At 38.7% G+C, this 19,972-nt stretch overlaps 1 protein-coding gene across 7 annotated transcripts in view; it reads left to right on the top strand.

Annotated features, from left to right (window-relative positions):
- AKAP9 (A-kinase anchoring protein 9) overlaps positions 1-19,972 on the top strand; it is a 179,971-nt gene that overhangs the window by 112,260 nt on the left and 47,739 nt on the right. For 6 of the 7 annotated variants that reach the window (XM_075922392.1, XM_075922389.1, XM_075922388.1 and 3 more), the window contains 5 exons: positions 2,742-2,904; positions 10,254-10,466; positions 14,459-14,497; positions 15,762-15,994; positions 19,286-19,405. In XM_075922392.1, the coding sequence (XP_075778507.1) occupies positions 2,742-2,904; positions 10,254-10,466; positions 14,459-14,497; positions 15,762-15,994; positions 19,286-19,405 (768 nt within the window). The remainder of the gene's footprint in view (positions 1-2,741; positions 2,905-10,253; positions 10,467-14,458; positions 14,498-15,761; positions 15,995-19,285; positions 19,406-19,972) is intronic. The other variant, XM_075922391.1, reaches the window with a different exon arrangement.

Genomic DNA, 19,972 nt, shown 5'->3' with positions numbered 1-19,972 from the left:
CACTGTTGCTAGCACTACTATGCCCTTTCCTTAGTGTAAAAAGTGTAAGATGCTTTATTGCTAATATCTACAACTCAGATAGCTAGTGCAAAATAAAGGAGGAGAAAAGAGCAACAGCAACATCTTTTGGAATGGATTCTTACCGCACATACTGGGCATCTAACTTATTTAATAGCTTGCATACAGAAGGCCAAGAAGAAGATATTTATGAAGTTGAATCTCATGTACCTTTACCAAATCCTTTTCCTTTCACTGAACACTTGGATGAAAATAACTCTGTAGTTGTAAATACTTCAATTTTTCACTACAGGCACAAAAAAAATGATCATATATTAAAAGTTGTCTCTAAAATCTCTTTGCCTACACCTCCATATTCAGTAAGTATGATATAATTGAAGAAATTTGAACCTTTTAATCTTTGCAACTAAAAGAAAGTGTGTATGGAAAAAAGTTAAACATATATCTCTCGAAGATAGACTCCATTGTTTTTGCTCATGTATCACTGTCCATATTTTAAATTAATGATTTTAACAGGCAGTGATAAGTGTTAATTATAAAATGAGTAGGGCTACAAACTGCAACTGTATTGGGTGCTAAGTTTCTTTTAGGAAAAATACAAAGGTAGAGGATTTCCTGTATTCTTACGAATTTAGTTTAGTAGTGCTTATTATTTATACTAGTAACAAAGAGATTGGATTTGGTTCTTTTGGGTATGTAATGTGTAAATGTAGTGTAATGAAGTAATACCACTCATGCAATTTTCATTTGCTACCCTGTAATATACATGGCTTAAAATTAATAGTGCTAGTAAATTTTAAATAGTTTAATTCTAGTAATTTATGAAAAGGATATTGTCAACTTAAAAAACACATTTCTGTCTGATTTTTTCCCTATGCTTATTACCAGTAACACTTAACTTCTTCATTATTTAAAGGGATTAGAGAGGAAAAATCATTTTATTTTTCAGTTTTAATGTGTACCTTTGATAGCACTTTACGGGCTTGTCTATACTAGGAAAGAAATCCAAATTACCTAAATGTATGAATTAAAATTTGATCTGTTAAGCTACAGTAAATCCCTGTTTTGACATTCTCATTCAGAATTAAAGTGGCTTTATTTCAGTTTAATTTAATTCAGCTTGGAAATTAGTTAATTTGGATTTCCTGACTGTCTTCTTATAAACAAGCTCTAAGTCAAATTCACTGTTTACTCTGTATAGCAAGTTTGTTATTTAGTTTCCCATTTGGTTTGCATGGTTTTTCATATAGCAATATAGGATATAAAAACTTAAAATAGTTTAAAAATGCTTTAAACCCATAAATATTTAGTAGGGAGATTTGTGAGTCCTTGCAGTACGTATCCCTCCTTTTAAATTTATTTTTGAATTTTCAAATAGATGATGTCCCTTTAAAAGTCAATACAGTTTATAGAAGCATGCACCCTTTTAAACGCCTTGCATTATTTTCTAAGACTAGTATAAATTCATTAGCATTAAAAGAGGAAATAATAGTGATTTTGATGTTTTCTAGTCAAAAGTCTAATTCCGAACAGCCATTTTTATTGCTAAGAGGTAGGTTGGTGTGAAATTGTTATAAAATATTCCCAACTTATTTTTCAAAGAATGTAAAGCCTTCGGTTTGAGTTTTAGTAAAACAATTTAGTCAGAGCTAAGTTGTACTATCCTTAATTGTACTAATTAGTCTAACTGTAGTTAGTGAAAAATTAACAGGCCTTAATTTTGAAGGATTTGATGAAGTAGTCTCCATTTTACAGAACAGACTTGCAAAACACAGAAGTGACTCTTCTTACAAATATCTGCCAGTACTTAGAATATGAAAACAAGGGTGTGAATTCTTTACTTTTCTAAAGTTAAGCAAACATTTATTGTGTCATTCTGTAATTTGAGGACCATAAAAAGGTATACATTAAAAAGCCTTTACAGTGTTCATAAGGGATGGTGTAAACAAACATTGCTTTACTGCCTCTTTAATTGGAAAATTTAATATTTAAAGTTCACATTTTCCTAGAGTGTCTACTTACCTATGTGTATGGAAGAAAAAAGGAATGCTGCTGATATAAAAATTTGTAGAGAAATCCTATAGATTTTGTGTGATGCTTCTTAAGCATACTAAGAATGTGATTAGTGGCAGTACACTCCTACATGTTTTAAATGCAAAACCCATTCTATTTAAATAAAAGCGAGTCTGGTATAAACTGACACAAAGCAGGAAGTTTCAACTTTGAACACACAGATATGGATTTTGCCATGTGACTCATACTGTACACTGCACTGAACGTTAGTCTTCTTATTGGGACGTCATATTGCAGTATGTCTGTGCATATGTATTAAGAATCTGATCTAACATCAATTGATGTTAATACTTTTACATGAAAGACAGAGGATATGTCTTCAGAGCAAAGAAAATCCTGCAGCTGGCCAGTGCCATCCTACCCAGATGCACAGTGCTTGAGCTGTGGGGAAGTTTCATTGCTGTGTAGACTTCCTGCTTTGGGTTGGAGCCTGAGTTCTGGGATCTTTCAGCTTCACAGGATCATAGAGCCCAGTCTACAGTCAAGCCCAGAAATTTGCACAGCAATGAAACAGCCTCAGAATCTGAGCCCGAATTGACTGATAGGGGCCAGCTGAAGGTTTTCTTTGCTTGTAGACATAACTGTAAGATAAGTGTTTTTATTTAAAATTCGTATTGATATCTAATATTTGCAACTTTCTCCTGCTGTAGCTAGAACATGCTAAAGCAACACAGACAGAACTCCTGCGGGAATCATTCAGAAAGCAGCAGGAGGCCACTGAGTTTTTCAAATGCCAGGAAGAATTGCAAGAGCGACTCAGTGAAGAGGTCAGAGTCAGAGAGCAGATGGCATTGGAGCTCAGCAAAATGGAGGGTAAGCATTTCCCATTGATAGTTGCTGAATTTGAAAACATAGACACATTCATTCACTTTCTATAGCATACGGCTAAATGTTGTAGCTATAATTTATTTCTTATTTATTTAGAAATCTACTTTAAGTAGCTAACTACAGTAAAACTCCATTGATCCGGCATTCCTCAGGAACCCGGAAGTCCTCCGGGCAGCCGGAGAATTGGAGCTGCTCTGCGCCCGGCTTCCCCAATTCAGTCGCTGCTGAAACTGACCAGCAGCTGAATTGGGGAAGCTGGGGCAGAGCAGCTGGGGTGCTGCCGGGTTGGTCCCGTAGCTCTGCCCTTCAGGGCTGCGAGACCAACCCGGCAGCACCCCAGCTGCTCTTGGGGACGCCTGGGGCAGAGCAGCTGGAGTGCTGTTGGGTTAGTCCCGCAGTGCCGAGGGGCGGTGCTACGGGACCAACCTGGCAGCACCCCAGCTGTTCTGCCGCAGGCGTCTCCGATTCAGCCGCTGCTGAAACTGAACAGCAGCGGCTGAATCGGGGACGCCTGGGGCAGAGCCGGACTATTGGAAGGGGGGGGGCTATGAGAGGTCATTCCTCCACCCCCCACCCCATCCCAGACCACTCATAGACATGTCTTCCGATAGTCCGGCATATCTGATAATCTGGCACCCCCTGGGTCCTAAAGGTGCCGGATTATCGGAAGTTTACTGTACTTTGCAAATTAGATCTACTTATTTGGCTTGGAAATTTTAGAACATATCAAATGTTGGATCATTTTGGCTGAGTTATCCCTTTTTTTTTAACAGTGGAGGTAGGAAGTACAACTAAAGAGAAAAGGAAAACAATTGAAAGTTAGAAGACTGGAAATAAATGAAACAAAGACACAGCTGTAGTGTGATACATAAGGAGAGACAGAGAAAGAAAGGAAGAAAAGGCATATAAACCAACTTAATGCATTGTCAAGAAGGTTAAGGAGACAATAGTAACTTTTCAATTTGAAGGGATCCTCATAGTTCACCCATATACGTATTTCTTTTCTATCCCTTCCCCCAACCCATGGTTTTTCCTTGCCAACATGAAATACTCTGTTCCCTTAGCGTTCTTAGCCCCTAGTGACCTGAGAAAGCAAGAGACTGAATGTTTGAACTCTGATTCCAATGTGTGGCCATGCAATTATCCCGCAGGCCAGCCATTTTTAAATTTTACATTAGTACAACCTAAACTAGGTGATCGTGATAATCCCTTCTCATCTTAAAATATTTTAATCAGAAATCTATTAATCTAAAAGGGAACTCTGAAAATTAAGCCACACACACAAATATGTAATGCGTGCTTTTCACTGATTGGGCTACAAAAACTCTTTGTAGCTCCCATGAAGTTTGGTGACTTGTTTTAGGAATGCTGCAGGAAGCAGTTCCTGGGTTGTGAGGGAAGCAATTTACCTGACTCACAATAAACCAGTTTTAATGAACCTATAAAGGTTTATATTGTTTGTGATGTCCTGGAATTATGTATTCTGAGACCTTGATAGTGAATTCAGAACTGACTAGCATATTTCACAGGTCCTGTAAATGATTATTTTAATCTAAATTAGCTTTAATGACTTCTGTGTTTTCCAATTACTATATAATTATTAGAATAAATATAGTTATCCTACATAAAATGATCTGCTTATGTGATCCCGCAAGGTTGGAGTTGGTCTATATTTATGCTATATCATGAGAGGTTAAACCTCTGAAACCTGCTGTGACAATTGATTCTTAATGGAAACTACTGCTATTTTTGCAAAGTCACCTGTTCTTTCAGTACAATATAATGAGAACAGCATATATCAAATATATTTCAATAGTAGAGTTATTTTAAAAAGGAAATACAGAGTGCAAGTTCCCTTAAAATCTTAATTTCTTAATACAGTCACACAAGGGGGAAAAGATGCACACAGGCAGTTCCTACCATTAGAAATTGATCTTACTAAAATGTTAAAGTTGTGAGGCTCTTTAAAAGTAGCCTCAGTTAAGAAAACCAAATTCTGTAAATGCTGTCTTTATATAGCCCAATTATAGACTGTGATCTACAAGAATCTGTCTTATATATTTGGGGGTTTACTTCTTTGTTTTGAATAAAGTATAGATTATGGATCAGGCTAAAGACCACTGCAAACTAAATGTAAACAGTAACTTTGAGTAAAATGAAATGTTTAAGGATTAAGAACGTAAGAATGACCATACTGGGTCAAATCATAGGTCCATTTAGCCTAGTAATAACACATTTATATTATTATGGTCCAACCAGTTCCATCTATTCAGACTTACAAATGGTAATTGCACAGTTGTCACTGAGAAGCTGATTTGAAGATAATGGGTTTGCAAAGATGTAACTAAGGGCAGAATTCGCCTTTATTACTAGTGATGGCATTAGAGATGCAGAGAAGCCAGCTTAACTCTATGTTGCATCTGTAGGGTATGTCTGACACTGCAGTGGGAGCAAACTTCCCCGTGTGAGTGGACACTGGTATTTTAATACACTCGATTAATTAATCAAACCTGTTTACATTTTTCATTTTTTTGTGTGAAACTCTAGAATTAGCAAATTTTCAAGTAATACTCACTTAAAACAAAACACAAAGTGCAGCAAGAATTTGATGTAAAATCTTTCTTTCTGCTTATTAGGTTGAGGGATGTAGTGCTCTCTGATAAGCTAACATATATTATGTTATAGGTAAGTCCCAGGAGAGTGACAGTGGTAGATATTCAGTCTTTTCTGAGATGAAACATGCTTGTCGATCCATTGAGTTTTGTCAGTGCTCGTTTCATAGAGAACTTCCTTCTTATTTTAGACACTATACAGTTCTATAGCAGAAAATAATTTGAAGGTAAAAAAGAAATGCTGGATTTCCAAACTAAAATTATAAAATAAAATAAATAATAACTAAAAGACATGGAAAACAATTAAATTAAAAGAAAAATCTGTTCTTCTCAGCTATTTAACCCAGATCCAACCATGAGTTTTTGCTTAATGGCTTTTCTAAGTTGGTCTCTGCGGGCATGTCTACACAGCATTGTTATTTTGGAATAACTAACATTATTCCGAAATAACACAGAGTGTATCTACATAACAAGCCATTATTTTGAAATAATGGCAATCTGGAGGATTTCTTACTCTGACTCCTGTAATCCTCATTTCACAAGGAGTAAGGGAAGTTAAAAGAAGGGTGTTCTTCCTGCCACTTCCTGCTGTATAGACAGCTCCAAAAGCTTAATTAAGCTATTTTGACTTCAGCTACATAATTGATGTAGCTCAATTTGACTTTTACCCTGCTATCTAGATGTTCCCTGATTTACTAGTGGAAAAGGTGCCTGATATAATATCTTTTATTGGACCAGCTTCTACTGGTGAGAGAGCCAAGCCTTTGAGCTTACAAGGAGCTCCTTACCAGTATTATGGTAGTATGTAACATAAATCTTTATATAAGATCCCCAGGTTTCATTAAGAGATAATAGTTTGTATATATGCATCCTAGTCTAATTCTGTGGTTCCTATGTCAATTCACAGATTTGGAGTTAATTTTAAAAAATTATAAGTGGAATATTCTGGTTTAAAAACTGGCAATTACAGACCTAACTTCAGTACCAGTCACATTAGTTAAAACGATAGTCTAGAGCAGAATTATGAGATGCATAGATATACACAATACGTTGTGGAAGTGTCAGCCTAGTAAAGGGAAGGCATGCCTCATCAATCTACTACAGGTTGAACCTTCGAAATCTGGGACTCTCTGGTCTGGCAACATCTGTGGTCTAGCAGGACGAGGATTTTGCTGGATCAGAGAGCCCCAGCACTTGGGAGTGCGAACCAGCTGGGAGCCCTGACCCCAGGGAGCCCTGAATAGTGGGACCAACAAGCCCCGTTCCTGGGGATTCCCAGTTGAGCGGGGGAGAAGCGGTGCTGCGGTGTCTGGGAAGCTATGTCCCCAGAGAGCCCCAGTGGGCTGGAGCCCAAGTCCAAGCCCTTCAGGCTGGAGCCCTGTGGCTGTGGGGCAGAGCAGAGCCATTCCCAGGAACAGGGAGTCTCCTGTGAGACTGGTAACAGGGGACCTCTTCTGATCTGGAAATTCCTTCATTCGGGACGGGTCAGGTCCCGAGGGTGCTGGACAAGGGAGGGCCAACCTGGGGTAGCAACAAGCACGTGAACAAGGGTGATCGGTATAGTATATTTGAACTTTCAGGAAGTCTTTGACAAGGTCCCTCACTGAAGGTTCTTCAGCAAAGTGGTCCTGGGATAAGAAAGAAGGTCTTCTCATGGTAATTGGTTGAAAAATACAAAACAAACAGTAGAAATAAATGGTCTCTCGTGCTGTGAAAAGTGGTAGATCTCCTGTTTCCCCATTGATCTGTCCTGAGACTAATGCTATTCCATACATTCAGAAATATTCTGGAGAAGTGGAAAAAGCATTTTGTAGTGTTTACAGATGATACAAAATTAGTCAAGATAGTTAAGACCAAAGCAGACTGCAAAAGAGTTACAAAAGGATCTCACAAAACTGGGTGTCTGGACAACAAAATGGCAGATGAAATTTAGTGTTGATAGTTGCCTTAAATATTGCAAAACAACAAATAGTCCTGTGGTACCTTAGAGATTAACAAAAATATATAGTATCATGAACTTTCATGGGTAAAACCGTATGAGTTGGTTTTCCACTCCAGCTCATTTGATCAAGTGGGTTTTACCCATGAAAGCTCATGATACTAAATATATTTTTGTTAGTCTCTAAGGTGCCACAGGACTATTTGTTGTTTTTAAAGTTAGGGTACGTGTACACAGCAGTGTTATTTTGGAATAACTGACGTTATTAATAACATAGTGTCTACACTACAAGCAGTTTTTTCTACAATGTGAAAATAATGTTGAGTGGGTGGACTTCTTACTCTGACTCCTGTAACCCTCACTTTACAAGGAATAAGGGAAGTCAGAGATAGAGTGCTCTTCCTCAGACTTCCTGCTGTGTAGATGGAGCCAAAAGCCGAAGTAAGCTATTTTGACTTAAGCTATGCAATTGACGTAGCTGAAGTTGCGTAGCTTATTTCAGCTTTAGCCCTGCTGTGTAGACATGCCCTTACAGACCAACACAGCTGCCCCTCTGAGACTTTTTAAATATTTCACACAGTTCTAGCTGCCTCATCTCAAAAAAGAGATGTTAGAATTTGGAATTTGTACAAAAAAGGCAACAAAAATATTTAGGGGTATGGAACAGCTTCCATACAAATTAAAATTAAAGACTGAGAGTGTTAATCTTAGAAGAGAGATGTTTAAGAGGGGCTATGACAGAGGAGGTATTCCCTCTAATTTTCTGTGTCCATGTGTGAATTGAATTTTGTTATGTGTGCCAATATGGAGATGATGTGCGACACATCATCTCCATATTGTACATAAAACATTAATTCTGCACATTGACAATCTGTGTTGGGGAATGGGCTGAGGGGTTTGGTGTGTGGAAAGGCACTCAGAGTTGGGGGATGAGGGCTCTGGCTTGGAATGCAGGCTCGAGATGAGGGGTTAGCATGCAGGGTGGGCTCAAGCTGGGGCTAAGGATTTTGGAGTGCAGGTTCAGGGCAAGAGATTGGGGTAGAGGTTTGACGTCTGGGCAGAAGTTAAGGTTCAAGGGGGAGCTCAGGATTGGTGTATGGGATTGAGTCAGGGTGGTGGAGGGGACTTGGGACTTGAGCAGGTGATTGGGGTGGAGGGTGCTTACCTGGGGCAGCTCTCATTTGTTGTGGGGAGGAACAGGTGGATCTCTGATGTTGTCCACTCTCTGGCAGGCACTGTCCCCCACAGCTCCCATTGGCCCGGCAGCCAGTGGATTGCGGACCGGCAGCAGTCCACAGACCGGCTGTTGCGAACCTCTGCATTAAATAAACCAGTGTGAGAGACTGCTATTGTAGAAGTTTAAAATAAAGGCATGCATGATTTTTGTTAGAGGTTTCAAGATTAAGTTCTATTGAACTGTGAATCCAGAACTAACTACAGTGAATGAACAAGAAATTATTCATCTCAACATCATGAGACATATGCAAACTGTTAATATTTTACTCAACTATGGAAGCCCTGGGGACCACAATGATACTCACAGCACATGCTGAGGGCTGTACTTAAGTATGATTGCATATACATGCAAATATATATACAAATATATGCAAATAGCTTCTTTCACACTGACTGGCATGAATACAAAGATTAAGTCAAGACTACACAACACAGGCCCCATTTAAGTCATTTCTGCTGATATTTATAAAATGCAATATTTACCCAATTTCTACCCATATGACAGCACTTTTAATGAGCAATGACAGTCCAGGAATTTTACTACTAAAATGCATGTCAACAGAAGACCATTATATTGACTACCTTTTTAGTTTGGCTGCCACCCGCAGGCCGCACGTAAATCCAAACCGCATCGCGGGCCACATACGGCCCACGGGACTTGTGTTGAGTAGCCCTGGTTTTTAGGCTTGTGACTTATTCTCTATATAAAGAACGTAATGGAAGAATTAATAAAGAATTGTTTACTGAACTCTCTCTGTTCCCTTAAATGGCATTAACAACAAGGAACAAGGAGTCTTCTCATGAAAATACAATAAACTTTGATACTTACCTATCCATGCTTCAAAGTTTTCTATTCCATGAATCCTTATCTTTTTCCTCTCTGATAATTATGTATTTTTCTATACTGTTCCTATCCACTGAGAGTGCCCTCCCAACTGCTTGTGTAACAGACATCCACCACTACTTTTTCTAAATCTCTCCTTAGATTATTTACATGAGCAAGATTTTGAAAGATCAAGCCTAAAGAAAGAAAATTACCAATCAGACACAGAGTATATTTATTGGAAGGTATTCTACCAGTAGTAAGATTCCTTACTTAGTGCCCACATATGCAATTATATAAGAATGTTGCCTCAAAAGATGGTTTAGGGCTGATAGGAATGACAAAAGTATGTTTTGATGAAGAATTTGAAAGAGGAACAGGTGAATGCTTTCCTTATCAAGAAGAATGTGCTCTAGTCTCATTCGCTTCATTGGAAGACTAGTAGGAATTTACTCACATGAAAAAGGCTTTTCAGGACTAGATTTTAGCACTGTAAACCAAGTTAGGGGAACTTGTCTGTACAGTGTTCCATAGTGCACAGAACACGTTGTTGGTACCCAACAATTGTCACAGTAAGATTGTAGTTACTGTAACATTGTCCTAACCTGACCATTAGGTTTCTTTATGTTTTATGTTGCCTCAAATTCTTGAAATTTTGCCATAGTACTGAAATTGCAGTTCAAAAGTTGCCATACTAAATGAACCTAATATTTCTGCTCAACAGGCCTCATTGATGGTTATGCAGATGAAAAAGCATTTCTGGAAAAACAAGTCCAGGAAAAAATAGATATAATAGACCATCTTGAGCAAGAGCTACTGTGTACAGGTAACAAATTGCAGGAACTAGAAGCTGAACAACAGCAGATCCAGGAAGAAAAGGAGCTACTCTCCAGACAGAAGGATGCCATGAAAGCAGATGCAGGACCAATAGAGCAACGTATGTATTCTATACAATTTTTCTATGAAGTTCTTTCATATTTCTTACTTCATCTTTAGTCAATTTTCAGAAATCATGACTAACTTTTTTCTTTTTTAGTAATATGCATAGGACAATGTAATAAGGCCAACAGTTTTATTTGTTGGTGCCTAATTTGAGCACCAAGATTCATATTTAGGCAACTAAACAAAAACAGTCTAATTTTCACAAGTGTGAGCAGCCATGGCTGCCAATAAAGTCAGTAAAAGCTGTCATTGCTCAGCACTTCTAAAAAAAATTATTTTTATTTTTATTAAGCCACTTTTATTTACGTGACCAAATTTGTTCTTATCTGGTAACTTTAGACACCCAACTTTAAAAATGCTGGCCTATATGTGTCCTTCTTAGTACAATCAGGTCTTTTACCACTGTTTCCTCAAGAAACTCTACTTAAGCACACATAATTGAAGTAGTCGCACAAGTTCACATGCAATTAAACACTGAGGAAGGTGTATCCTTATCTCACCAAACTCCTTTTTCATAGACTCACTGTTAGAGCTTGTCTATATGTACCAAGAGATCAACACTCCAGAGATGGATCTTCCAGGGTTTGATTTAGTGGGTCTAGTAAGGACCAGCTAAATCAAATGCTAATGGAGCCCTGCCACAGATTACAGGTCATGCCCACACTTGGCCCCTATGTCTCCAGGCAGGACTCCCCCTTTTTCAGTGCAGCAGCCCCTTCTCGGGGAGCCCACTCCAGAACAGTGGCAGTGTGATGACCCTTTCTCAGGGAGTCAACTCCAGTGCAGCAACTCTCTTTTGGGGTGCCCACTTTCACCTGGGGGGTCCGCCCCTCTGCCTCTGAGACGGTGCCTCTCAGGCCTTCAGCACATCTGCCTCCACCGTGAGCCCCTCTGGGAGATCCACTCCCTCTGGACCCCCGGGGCCTCCACTTACAGAGGGAATAGTGCAGCCCTGTTTTCCAGACCAGACTGACTCTCAGCGAGCACAAAACAGGAGGGTTTACTGAGCTTTGAACACAGCAAAGGATCTCTCAGGCCTGTAAGCCTGGCTTCCCGAGCCCAGCACGTCTGGGTCTCCCCTGGATCTAGGTGAGCTCTGCCTGCTTTGCCCTCTATCAATATCAGAAGAAGGTCTTCCAGAAGAGTCGCCAATATCCCACAGCAACAGCTCCTCTCCTGTCGATTGTCTTCTCTGCAGGTAGTCAGGGTCGCCCAGGCCCCTCTCTGTTCTGTTTCTCCTCTCCTCCATCCAATATTTTCCCCTTGCTGAAACCAACTGGGTCAGTCACTGAGGTCTCCCCTCTGCGGCCCATTGTCTCTCATCTGGCCAGAACCACTTGTGACCTCTGAGCAGGATCAGCTGGTCAGCAGGGCACCAGTCACTGGGGCTCCAGTTCTGAGCTGTTCTCTGCAGCAACAAACTCCCTCTCCCCTGGTCACATTTAAACAATAATATCCTGGGGCACTGAGTGCCCATCTGCATTCAGCCCTCCTTTGAATCTCCAAAACTCCCCACTTCCTCACAAGCCTGTCCACCCTGGCATTCCACAGAGTTGTGAGGAATAAGGAAAGTTAGGAGAGTTTCTCTAGTGTAGACCTGGCCTTAACAAAGAATGTAACAGATAAGCTCCTTCTGCAAGGTGGCATGCCAGACTTTATTAAGGGGAAACCCAGCACCTGGATCCCCCAGTGTTTTAAGCCTCAATAGTTTGAACAGAGCTCTGGAGCTTTCCCAGTCTAGGGGTTCCTATATACACTCTCGGAATGTAGACCATCGCCTAATGCTTCCTTCAGAGAGCTGACTGCAGGGTCCAAATGCCTATCACCTGGAACCAGTGTTAGCTCTTCAGACTCCACCCTGTAGCTTAAACACGGACTCACCAAAATCCTATCAAAACAGTGAGCCTTCTCAGTTGCAGTTTGACTCTTTCAGGGGAAATGTGGTTATTGTAGCATATAATGCATGCACGCACTTTACACAAATTTTAACACGTTGTTGTTCTGAACTTATTCACAAAAGAAATATACAGATCCATACAAAATAACCCTATACAGTAGAATCTCAGAGTTATAAACACCTCGGAGATGGAGATTCCTTGTAATTCTGAAATATTTGTAACTTTGAACACAAATATTATGGTTTTGATTGTTCTTTCAAAACTTTACAACTGGCTGTTTACGTCATATGATGCAGAAGTAGAATGCTGCTTTTAACCGTATTAATTTTCTTATCTGGTCAAAGTTTTTTAAACAACTTTCCCTTTATTTTTTTATTAGTTTACATTTTACTGTATTTGCTCTTTTTTTTATTGGTGGTGGTCTCTGCTGCTGCCTGCTGGCATATATCCAGTTCCGTATGAGTTCTCTGGTTCCAGTTTGCAACTTGGTGCTCGTAACTCTGAGGCTCTACTGTAGGTGTTTTCCTTCACTTTGGCTCACCCTTCCTTTGGGATCTTTGCTGAGCTGAGGTAGATGGCCCTCAACTCTCTCTTTCAGCAGCTCCGCTCATCTTAAGCTGGTGAAAATGGCTAAAGAGAGCACATAGAACAGTTCCTGCTCTTCAAAACTTTCCAGTCCTCTGTCAAGTGACTCCCTAGTCAGCCTCAACAGGTGGACCACAGAGTTCTACCAGATGATTTCATTGCTAAACAGTCAGGCCCTTCCCCTTCTTTCCTCTCTCTGCCCAATTATTCTTCTGGATAGGAGCGGTCTTATTGTCTAGGACAGTGTTTCTCAAAGTGGTCTGCGAAACCACTCTGTGAAACCTGCTAACTGGCCACTGCAGTGTGTTTATTTACTGGCTCCACAGCCATGGAGCTTCACAGATCCCATTGGCTTCAGTTTGCCATTTGCAGTCAAGGGGAGCCAAGGGAAACGGCAACTTGGCCCATGGCACATCCCACAGCTCCCCTTGGTTGCAAATGGCAAACTGGAGCCAATGAGGGCTGCAAGGCTTTGTAGCTGCAGATCTGGTAAATAAACACAGTGGAGCGGCCCGCTAGCAGGTTTTTGACAGTGGTTTCATGGACCACTTTGAGAAACACTGGTTTAGGATATTTGCATTTGAATAGAAGACCAAACCAATTTGACCAACCTTTATTGTCAGCCTGTATCACTCAGTACACCTTGGAATTTCAATACAGTATGGTATGAACAAGGCAACAGAGAAAATAAAGACATCCATATCTAAAATGGAAAGTGTAGATTAACACAAATACATATAAAGACCCCCTACTCTTAAATATCTTTTGACAGTGAAGGGACTCTTCTAAATAGCACATAGAAAGAAACCTCCCAGCTAACTTAAACTAGCTAGCTGTTTACTCAACAAATGTTTAACTTCATAAAGCAAATGCATTTTTTAATTCTTCCTTCAACAAGGAACTAAATGTCTGTGAATTAATATTTGCTGAGGAGAAAAAGTTAAGGCAATAGTATTTAAACAGTCCTATCTTGATCTTTCCTACTCAGGAAATGTAATGTGAAATGTTAGCATTTTATTTAATACCTGGGGTTGATAATTGGAATAGTAAATTATCTTCAAGATTTTTTTCCATGTTTATGCAAAACTTCGTTAAAGTGTTACTGTTAAATTATAGATTATAATCCCGTTGCATATTTGCTATCTCAGGTATCCATGTTTATGTAATGAACAGTTGTTTAATAGTAATCTGTTCGTTCTTGTGCTGAATAAAGGAATCCTTGTATACAATTTTGGTTGTTTTGTGTACATTACAAAAACACTTGAAAATATAAGGCCTTTTACATGTGCACTTTAAACTTGTGGATGAAAAATACACATCTGTGTCATACTTTTCAGAATAACCAAGCATATTCCTTAAGCTATCTCAACAACTATATCTTTAAACATAGCATTCTGTCTTCAGTTTTAGTTTGTCTTACATTATCAAGTCATGAGAAAACTGTAGCTGGCATGTGAATTACTTTGCTTCTTGTTTTTTGTTGTTTTTTTTTCTGTTCTCCTAGGCATAGTAGATGCTGCAGTCGATGCAGCTTCACAAGCAGGTGTGTTTGTATATTGCATGGCTGATCTTTAATTGGGTGGCAGACTTACACTTACTGACATTTATTAATCAAGAACTTTTGAGCTTTTAGCTTACTGACATTACTCTTAATTCTTACTGGCCTTTAGCTTTGTTATATTTCATACTCACAATTTTTCTTTTTAATAACAAAATTTCTTTTAATTCCTAAGCACAGTGTATTAGCACAGATTTGATAAGCAGATTCATTAATAATCATCATCTTATTCACCTATGAAATGTCAGATTTCATGCTGTTTTGGAAGAGGGTTTAATAGCCTTTTGATTGCTGTTAACTTGTAAATATAATTAACATGATGATTTTGCTGGATATTGTTTTGTATTGACATGTAATGCTTACCCAACAAAACAAGAATTGATTAAATCCATGTAAGATGATGGTATCCAAAGGATCTCTATTGTGTGGCAAATGAAAATTGTATTTATCCAGTGGTTTTATTTTAATAAACCTAAATATCAATCATGTTTGTGAAGATTCTGCAAAGATAATTGCACTTTATAGATCCCTAGTCTTGGGTCTTAGTTGAAGGGGTCGCTAAGGTTAGGTAATAAGACTTCTTGAAGTACATGCCTTTAATGTCTCATAAGAGCATTTCTGAGTTTTATTTTAAATGTTTTCTGGTCCTCTCCTGAGGATACAAAACCAAAAACTGGGGATCTGTATAGGCCACTGCTTTCTGAAAATTTCAATTACAAGTAAGTAATTTCCCTCGCTATCTATCTCACCTCACCAGGATAAGTTCTGCAGTATTCCCTTCACATGTTGTATATGCATCATGTGAAAACAAATTGGAATGTATTAATCTTATTGCTACAGGATGAGAAGATGATTGGGTTTTCCATGTCTTGTTATGAAGCCTTGCATTTTGCATCAGTTCTGATTACAGCTGAGGAATTTCCTATATTGTACCTTTTGAGCAAACATCTTTAGATTAATATAAAACTTGGACAATAAAGTGACATGATAAAGTTGTGTTATTAATAATCTTGTAAAGAACATTATATCATTTTTGCTATTTCAGCTGAGATTTCCTATGGATTTTGTGTATAGTGATTTTTTTTCATAGAAAATACCACATTTTTTTAAAAATTAATAAAACCCAAACCTGTTCACATCCTTTATTTGGATATAGCATGGATATGCAATCTTGGGGAGTGGTTTTGTAGTGATAATATAATTAATTATGCATATCTAAAAGCAATATGGTTCATTTATTTAAAAACAGAATTGCTGGAGGAGACAGAAAAGCTAATGAAGGAAAAAATAGAAGTACAACGTCAAGCTGAAAAAGAGTACGATGATCTCCAGAAACAAGTGAAGGCCCTGGAAACAGATTTGGAGGAGCAGGTCAACCGGTTTATGGAGCTAGAGCAAGAGAGAAATGCAGAATTAATGGATCTAAGACAGCAAAACCAGGCTTTGGAGAAGCAGCTTGAGAAAACAAGAAAATTTCTAGATGTAAGTATTAAGAAAGAAGAAGACGGAAAATGTTTGTTAATGTTTTCAGGTAGGAGAAATAGGTGAAAAGACTTCTCTCAACTGCGAGAAATGCTACTTCTTATACTTTAAGCTAAAATGAAAAAAAACAGATATCACTGGACTCCCAAAGTGGTGTCAGGTCTAGAGATGTCATTAACATAGTGCTTTAAATGTCAAATTGTGTCAAATTGTGATCTCTACTTTTAGAATATTCCCAGTGTATTTTGGAGTATGATTTAGTTGGAAAGCTTAATGTTTTTAAATAATGTTGTTTTTAATATTTCTAAACTTACAAATCTAAAAATCTCTAAAATGAGTAAGAAAAATATTTAGAATTGGCTTTGTGTATGGCAAGGTATACTGTGTTTTCCATTTTATAAAAAAACAGGATGAGATTGCCTGGGTCTACCAAAAGAAGGTTAGAAGACACTTAGTAAGGACTGTTATCAGATCACAAGTTTATTACATAGATGCCTGGAACTATCCACTGGATAAAGTGTACAGTGCAGGAAAATCCATATTATTCAAATCATTCTCTGGGGCTTCCACCAGCTCCCATTCATTTTCCATCCAGGTCCCCCCCCAGTCAAACAGTGGCTTTGAACTTACCATCTGCCCCCCTCATAAGAGGGTTAAGGTGGGCTATAAGAACAGAAGAGGGATGGTGTTGGCTCCCTGCCATACTCACGGCCATCCTTACCCATACACAGTTTTGTAGGGCACCTGAAAATTTGGGGCACTACTGAGTCTTAATGTCCACCCACCCACCTTTTCCAAGACATGTTCTGTGGCTCTCCTTTCTCTGGAGCAGGGTTTCCCAACCTATGGGTCGGGACCCAAATATGGGTTGGCATTACATTTCAAAAGGGTTGCCAGGTGTCTCGCCAGGTGTCTCCCCAGGTGGCTCTTACGGAGCCATTTACACATTTTTTTGAATTGCCCTGGGTCACCAAGTCTTCCTGAATTGTCAAAATGGGTCCCCATCTGAAAAAGGTTGGGAACCACTGCTCTGGAGGGATCTAGTTAAGTTAAAAGTGGGAAAAAAACAAAACCCTGCCAGACCTATTAGCAGAACACTGAACCTGTGAAAGAGCCATCTAAGTGGTAATGAAGCCACTTCACTGGTATTTGCCAATCCTGGATATGTACTGTCAGTTTCTGAATTGAATGTGTCTACAGGACCCTGCCGTAATGCTCAGCTGCCTTCCCCCTCTGCAAGCTCAGTCAACATTCACCCAACTTTAAGTGCGGTGTGGTCATTTTAAAAGACTCAGAAGAGTTAAATATCCCACTCCCATTGAACTTCAGGGGAGTGGGAGATGAGTTTTCTTAGGCTCTTTTAAAAATCTCATCCTTGTAATGCTTTGGACTACATGTAAGTTTTTCTGGTCGCTCTCCAGCAGCACTTTGCTGGATTCCCATTCCATCTGCCTCCTCTCCCTACAGCAGGTGCAGGTGAACCCTTCCCTTCTGCTGGGTTGCACAGCCTACCTGACCACTCAGCATCCACATACTATGATCTTTCCCTGTTTACAGTTGTACCCTTCCTTCTATTCACCGATCCTGACCTTCCCCAACCACCAGGCTCCCACTGGAGTGCTCCCTGTCCCTGCAAGCTTATGTTCAGACTCTTCTACAGCTTGTATTACACCCTTTCTTCAATAGTTCATGCAGTTTTTGCATGAACAGAGTAGGTGTGGTAGTAGTCTACAGATTCTGAATTGGCAAGAAGTCTCCTGCAAAGAATTATGCATCAAAAAATTCTTTAAAAGTTAACTGTGAGGTTCTGCCACTGGTAATGTATAGCTTGCGGAGTGAAGTTCATTCGTACTAGATGAAATTCACTGGGATACAATGGATTAACATGGAGCCTTTCAGATCACTTCAGCTCTATGGTAAAGCTAAGCCAGGAAGTCTGCATGCGACAGGATCTGCAACAGTATTGGTCCAGTGTCAAAATCAGTGCACAGGGGATACAGAGTAGCAATGGATGTCATCATAGCCTGTGGCTGGAAAAGCAGCTGGAGGAGCTCCACTGAAGTCCTACACCAGTTTGTGGGTGGAGATTGATGAATTCCACCCTGTAACTAGTATTTCTCTGCACAAGCCCAGTTTCTCCAGTTATGTGTAGGGAGGGATGAATTTCATCTGTAATTAATATAACAGCTAGAATATTTTGTGATGCCACCTCCGCATTATTTTCTACCAAATAGTGTGAACTGGAAGGACTGTCTAGAAATATTTTAACACTTAGATGAATTTGCATTATTTCATTTTGTGTTGTTCTGATATTGATGTTCTAATTAAAATTAGTGTTTTTTTCTCTTGTTAGGTTCAAAATTAACATGTGATAAATCCATCACTATATATATAGTGATGGATTTATCACAATTTTTGTTGACCAACAATGTGAGTTTAAGAGCAACATAACACTTGGCCAGAATGCAAATAAACTCTTTATAAAATGCATTAGAATTCTGCAGTAGAATAGAATAAACTGCAATTCATAGACATTAATGTTATATCTCACTATATTTGACTTTTGTGAAAATTGAAGACCCATATTATTGTGCTAATGTGGTATTTAAAAACAACAGAAAAGAAATGTTCTTTGCTGCTGTATCTTGACTTTTCATTTAGCAGACAAACTTTTATAAATTGACAGTCGTGGGGAGTGCTACAGCCCCCGTTGTTACTACTGTTGCAGCATTTAATATATGAATATTTAGAAATTATATCAACAATGTCACAAAATGTATCTCAAACAATTTGATTTAACCAAAACAAATTTGTTATGCAAAATTCAGCTAATCTATTCATTTTTTAAATCTGGTTTTGGTACTTGGTGCGAATAAACTATTCAGATTAGTATTAGTATATTAGTATTCAGATTTCAGCATTTCAGTACATTTGTATTAAATATATGAAAGGAAAAGGAAAGTTAGAAATATCGAAATGAAAGGTATGTTGCTGACCGTTACAGAAGAAATAACATACTTTGATCAGTGTCACAAAGTAGTATCGGATCCAGAGGGAATACAATATCTTATATTGGTTTTTTTCACTGATCAAAAAGAAAAATGTGAATTACAGTGGCTGGCCAATAAGTGAAAGGATTTAATAAAATAAAAAAGGGATCATGCTGCCAAATGAAACTGACATATTTAAAACACTCAAAGATTGCAGAAATTAAATTATATATGCATAATTTAAATATGTTTTATTTCTAATAATGTTTGTCCTAATAACATTGCCATAATTAAATTTCAGGAACAGGCAATTGATAGAGAACATGAAAGAGATGTGTTCCAACAAGAGATACAGAAACTAGAGCAACAGCTTAAGACTCCACAAAGGTTTCAACCTATCAATGAACACCAAACCAGAGAGGTAACATTTTGAAGTATTATCAGCTGTGCTTAATGAGTGTGTGTGACAAAAGCAAATGACAGACATGCTGTAAAAATACTTTTTAAACTTTATAAAGTACATAATCTGCATCTTGTGCAAAGCAAAAAGATAAATCCATATTGATAAAGACTGAAAGTGTTATTTGAAACAGCAGAATAATGCAGAATGTAGATATCACAGTAATAGACCTGTCTGGAACAGCTAATGAAGATAGATCAAACTTCTTAAGCATTAATGGAAACATGAAATCTATTTGCCAGTTTGTCTAGGTTATTACATTGGAACATGTCCCACATGTTGAAACTATTTATTGTGAAGAAACCACTGCAAGTGCACCTACATTCACACAAAAGATGGTCACTAATAGCTAGGGTTGTCAGGCATGTGGTTTTCAACCTGAACTCCCGGTCAGAAAGGAATCCTGTTGGCTCCAGTCAGCACTGCTGACTGGGCTGTTAAAAGTCCAGTGTATCCCTGGCTCTGTGCAGCTCCTGGAAGTGGCTGCCATATCCCTGAGGCCCCTAGGATGGGGAGGCAATCAGGGAA

This window comes from Pelodiscus sinensis, chromosome 2 (assembly GCF_049634645.1).
Source record: "Pelodiscus sinensis isolate JC-2024 chromosome 2, ASM4963464v1, whole genome shotgun sequence".
Lineage (NCBI taxonomy): Eukaryota > Metazoa > Chordata > Testudines > Trionychidae > Pelodiscus > Pelodiscus sinensis.
This window is presented reverse-complemented; position numbering and strand designations above follow the sequence as displayed.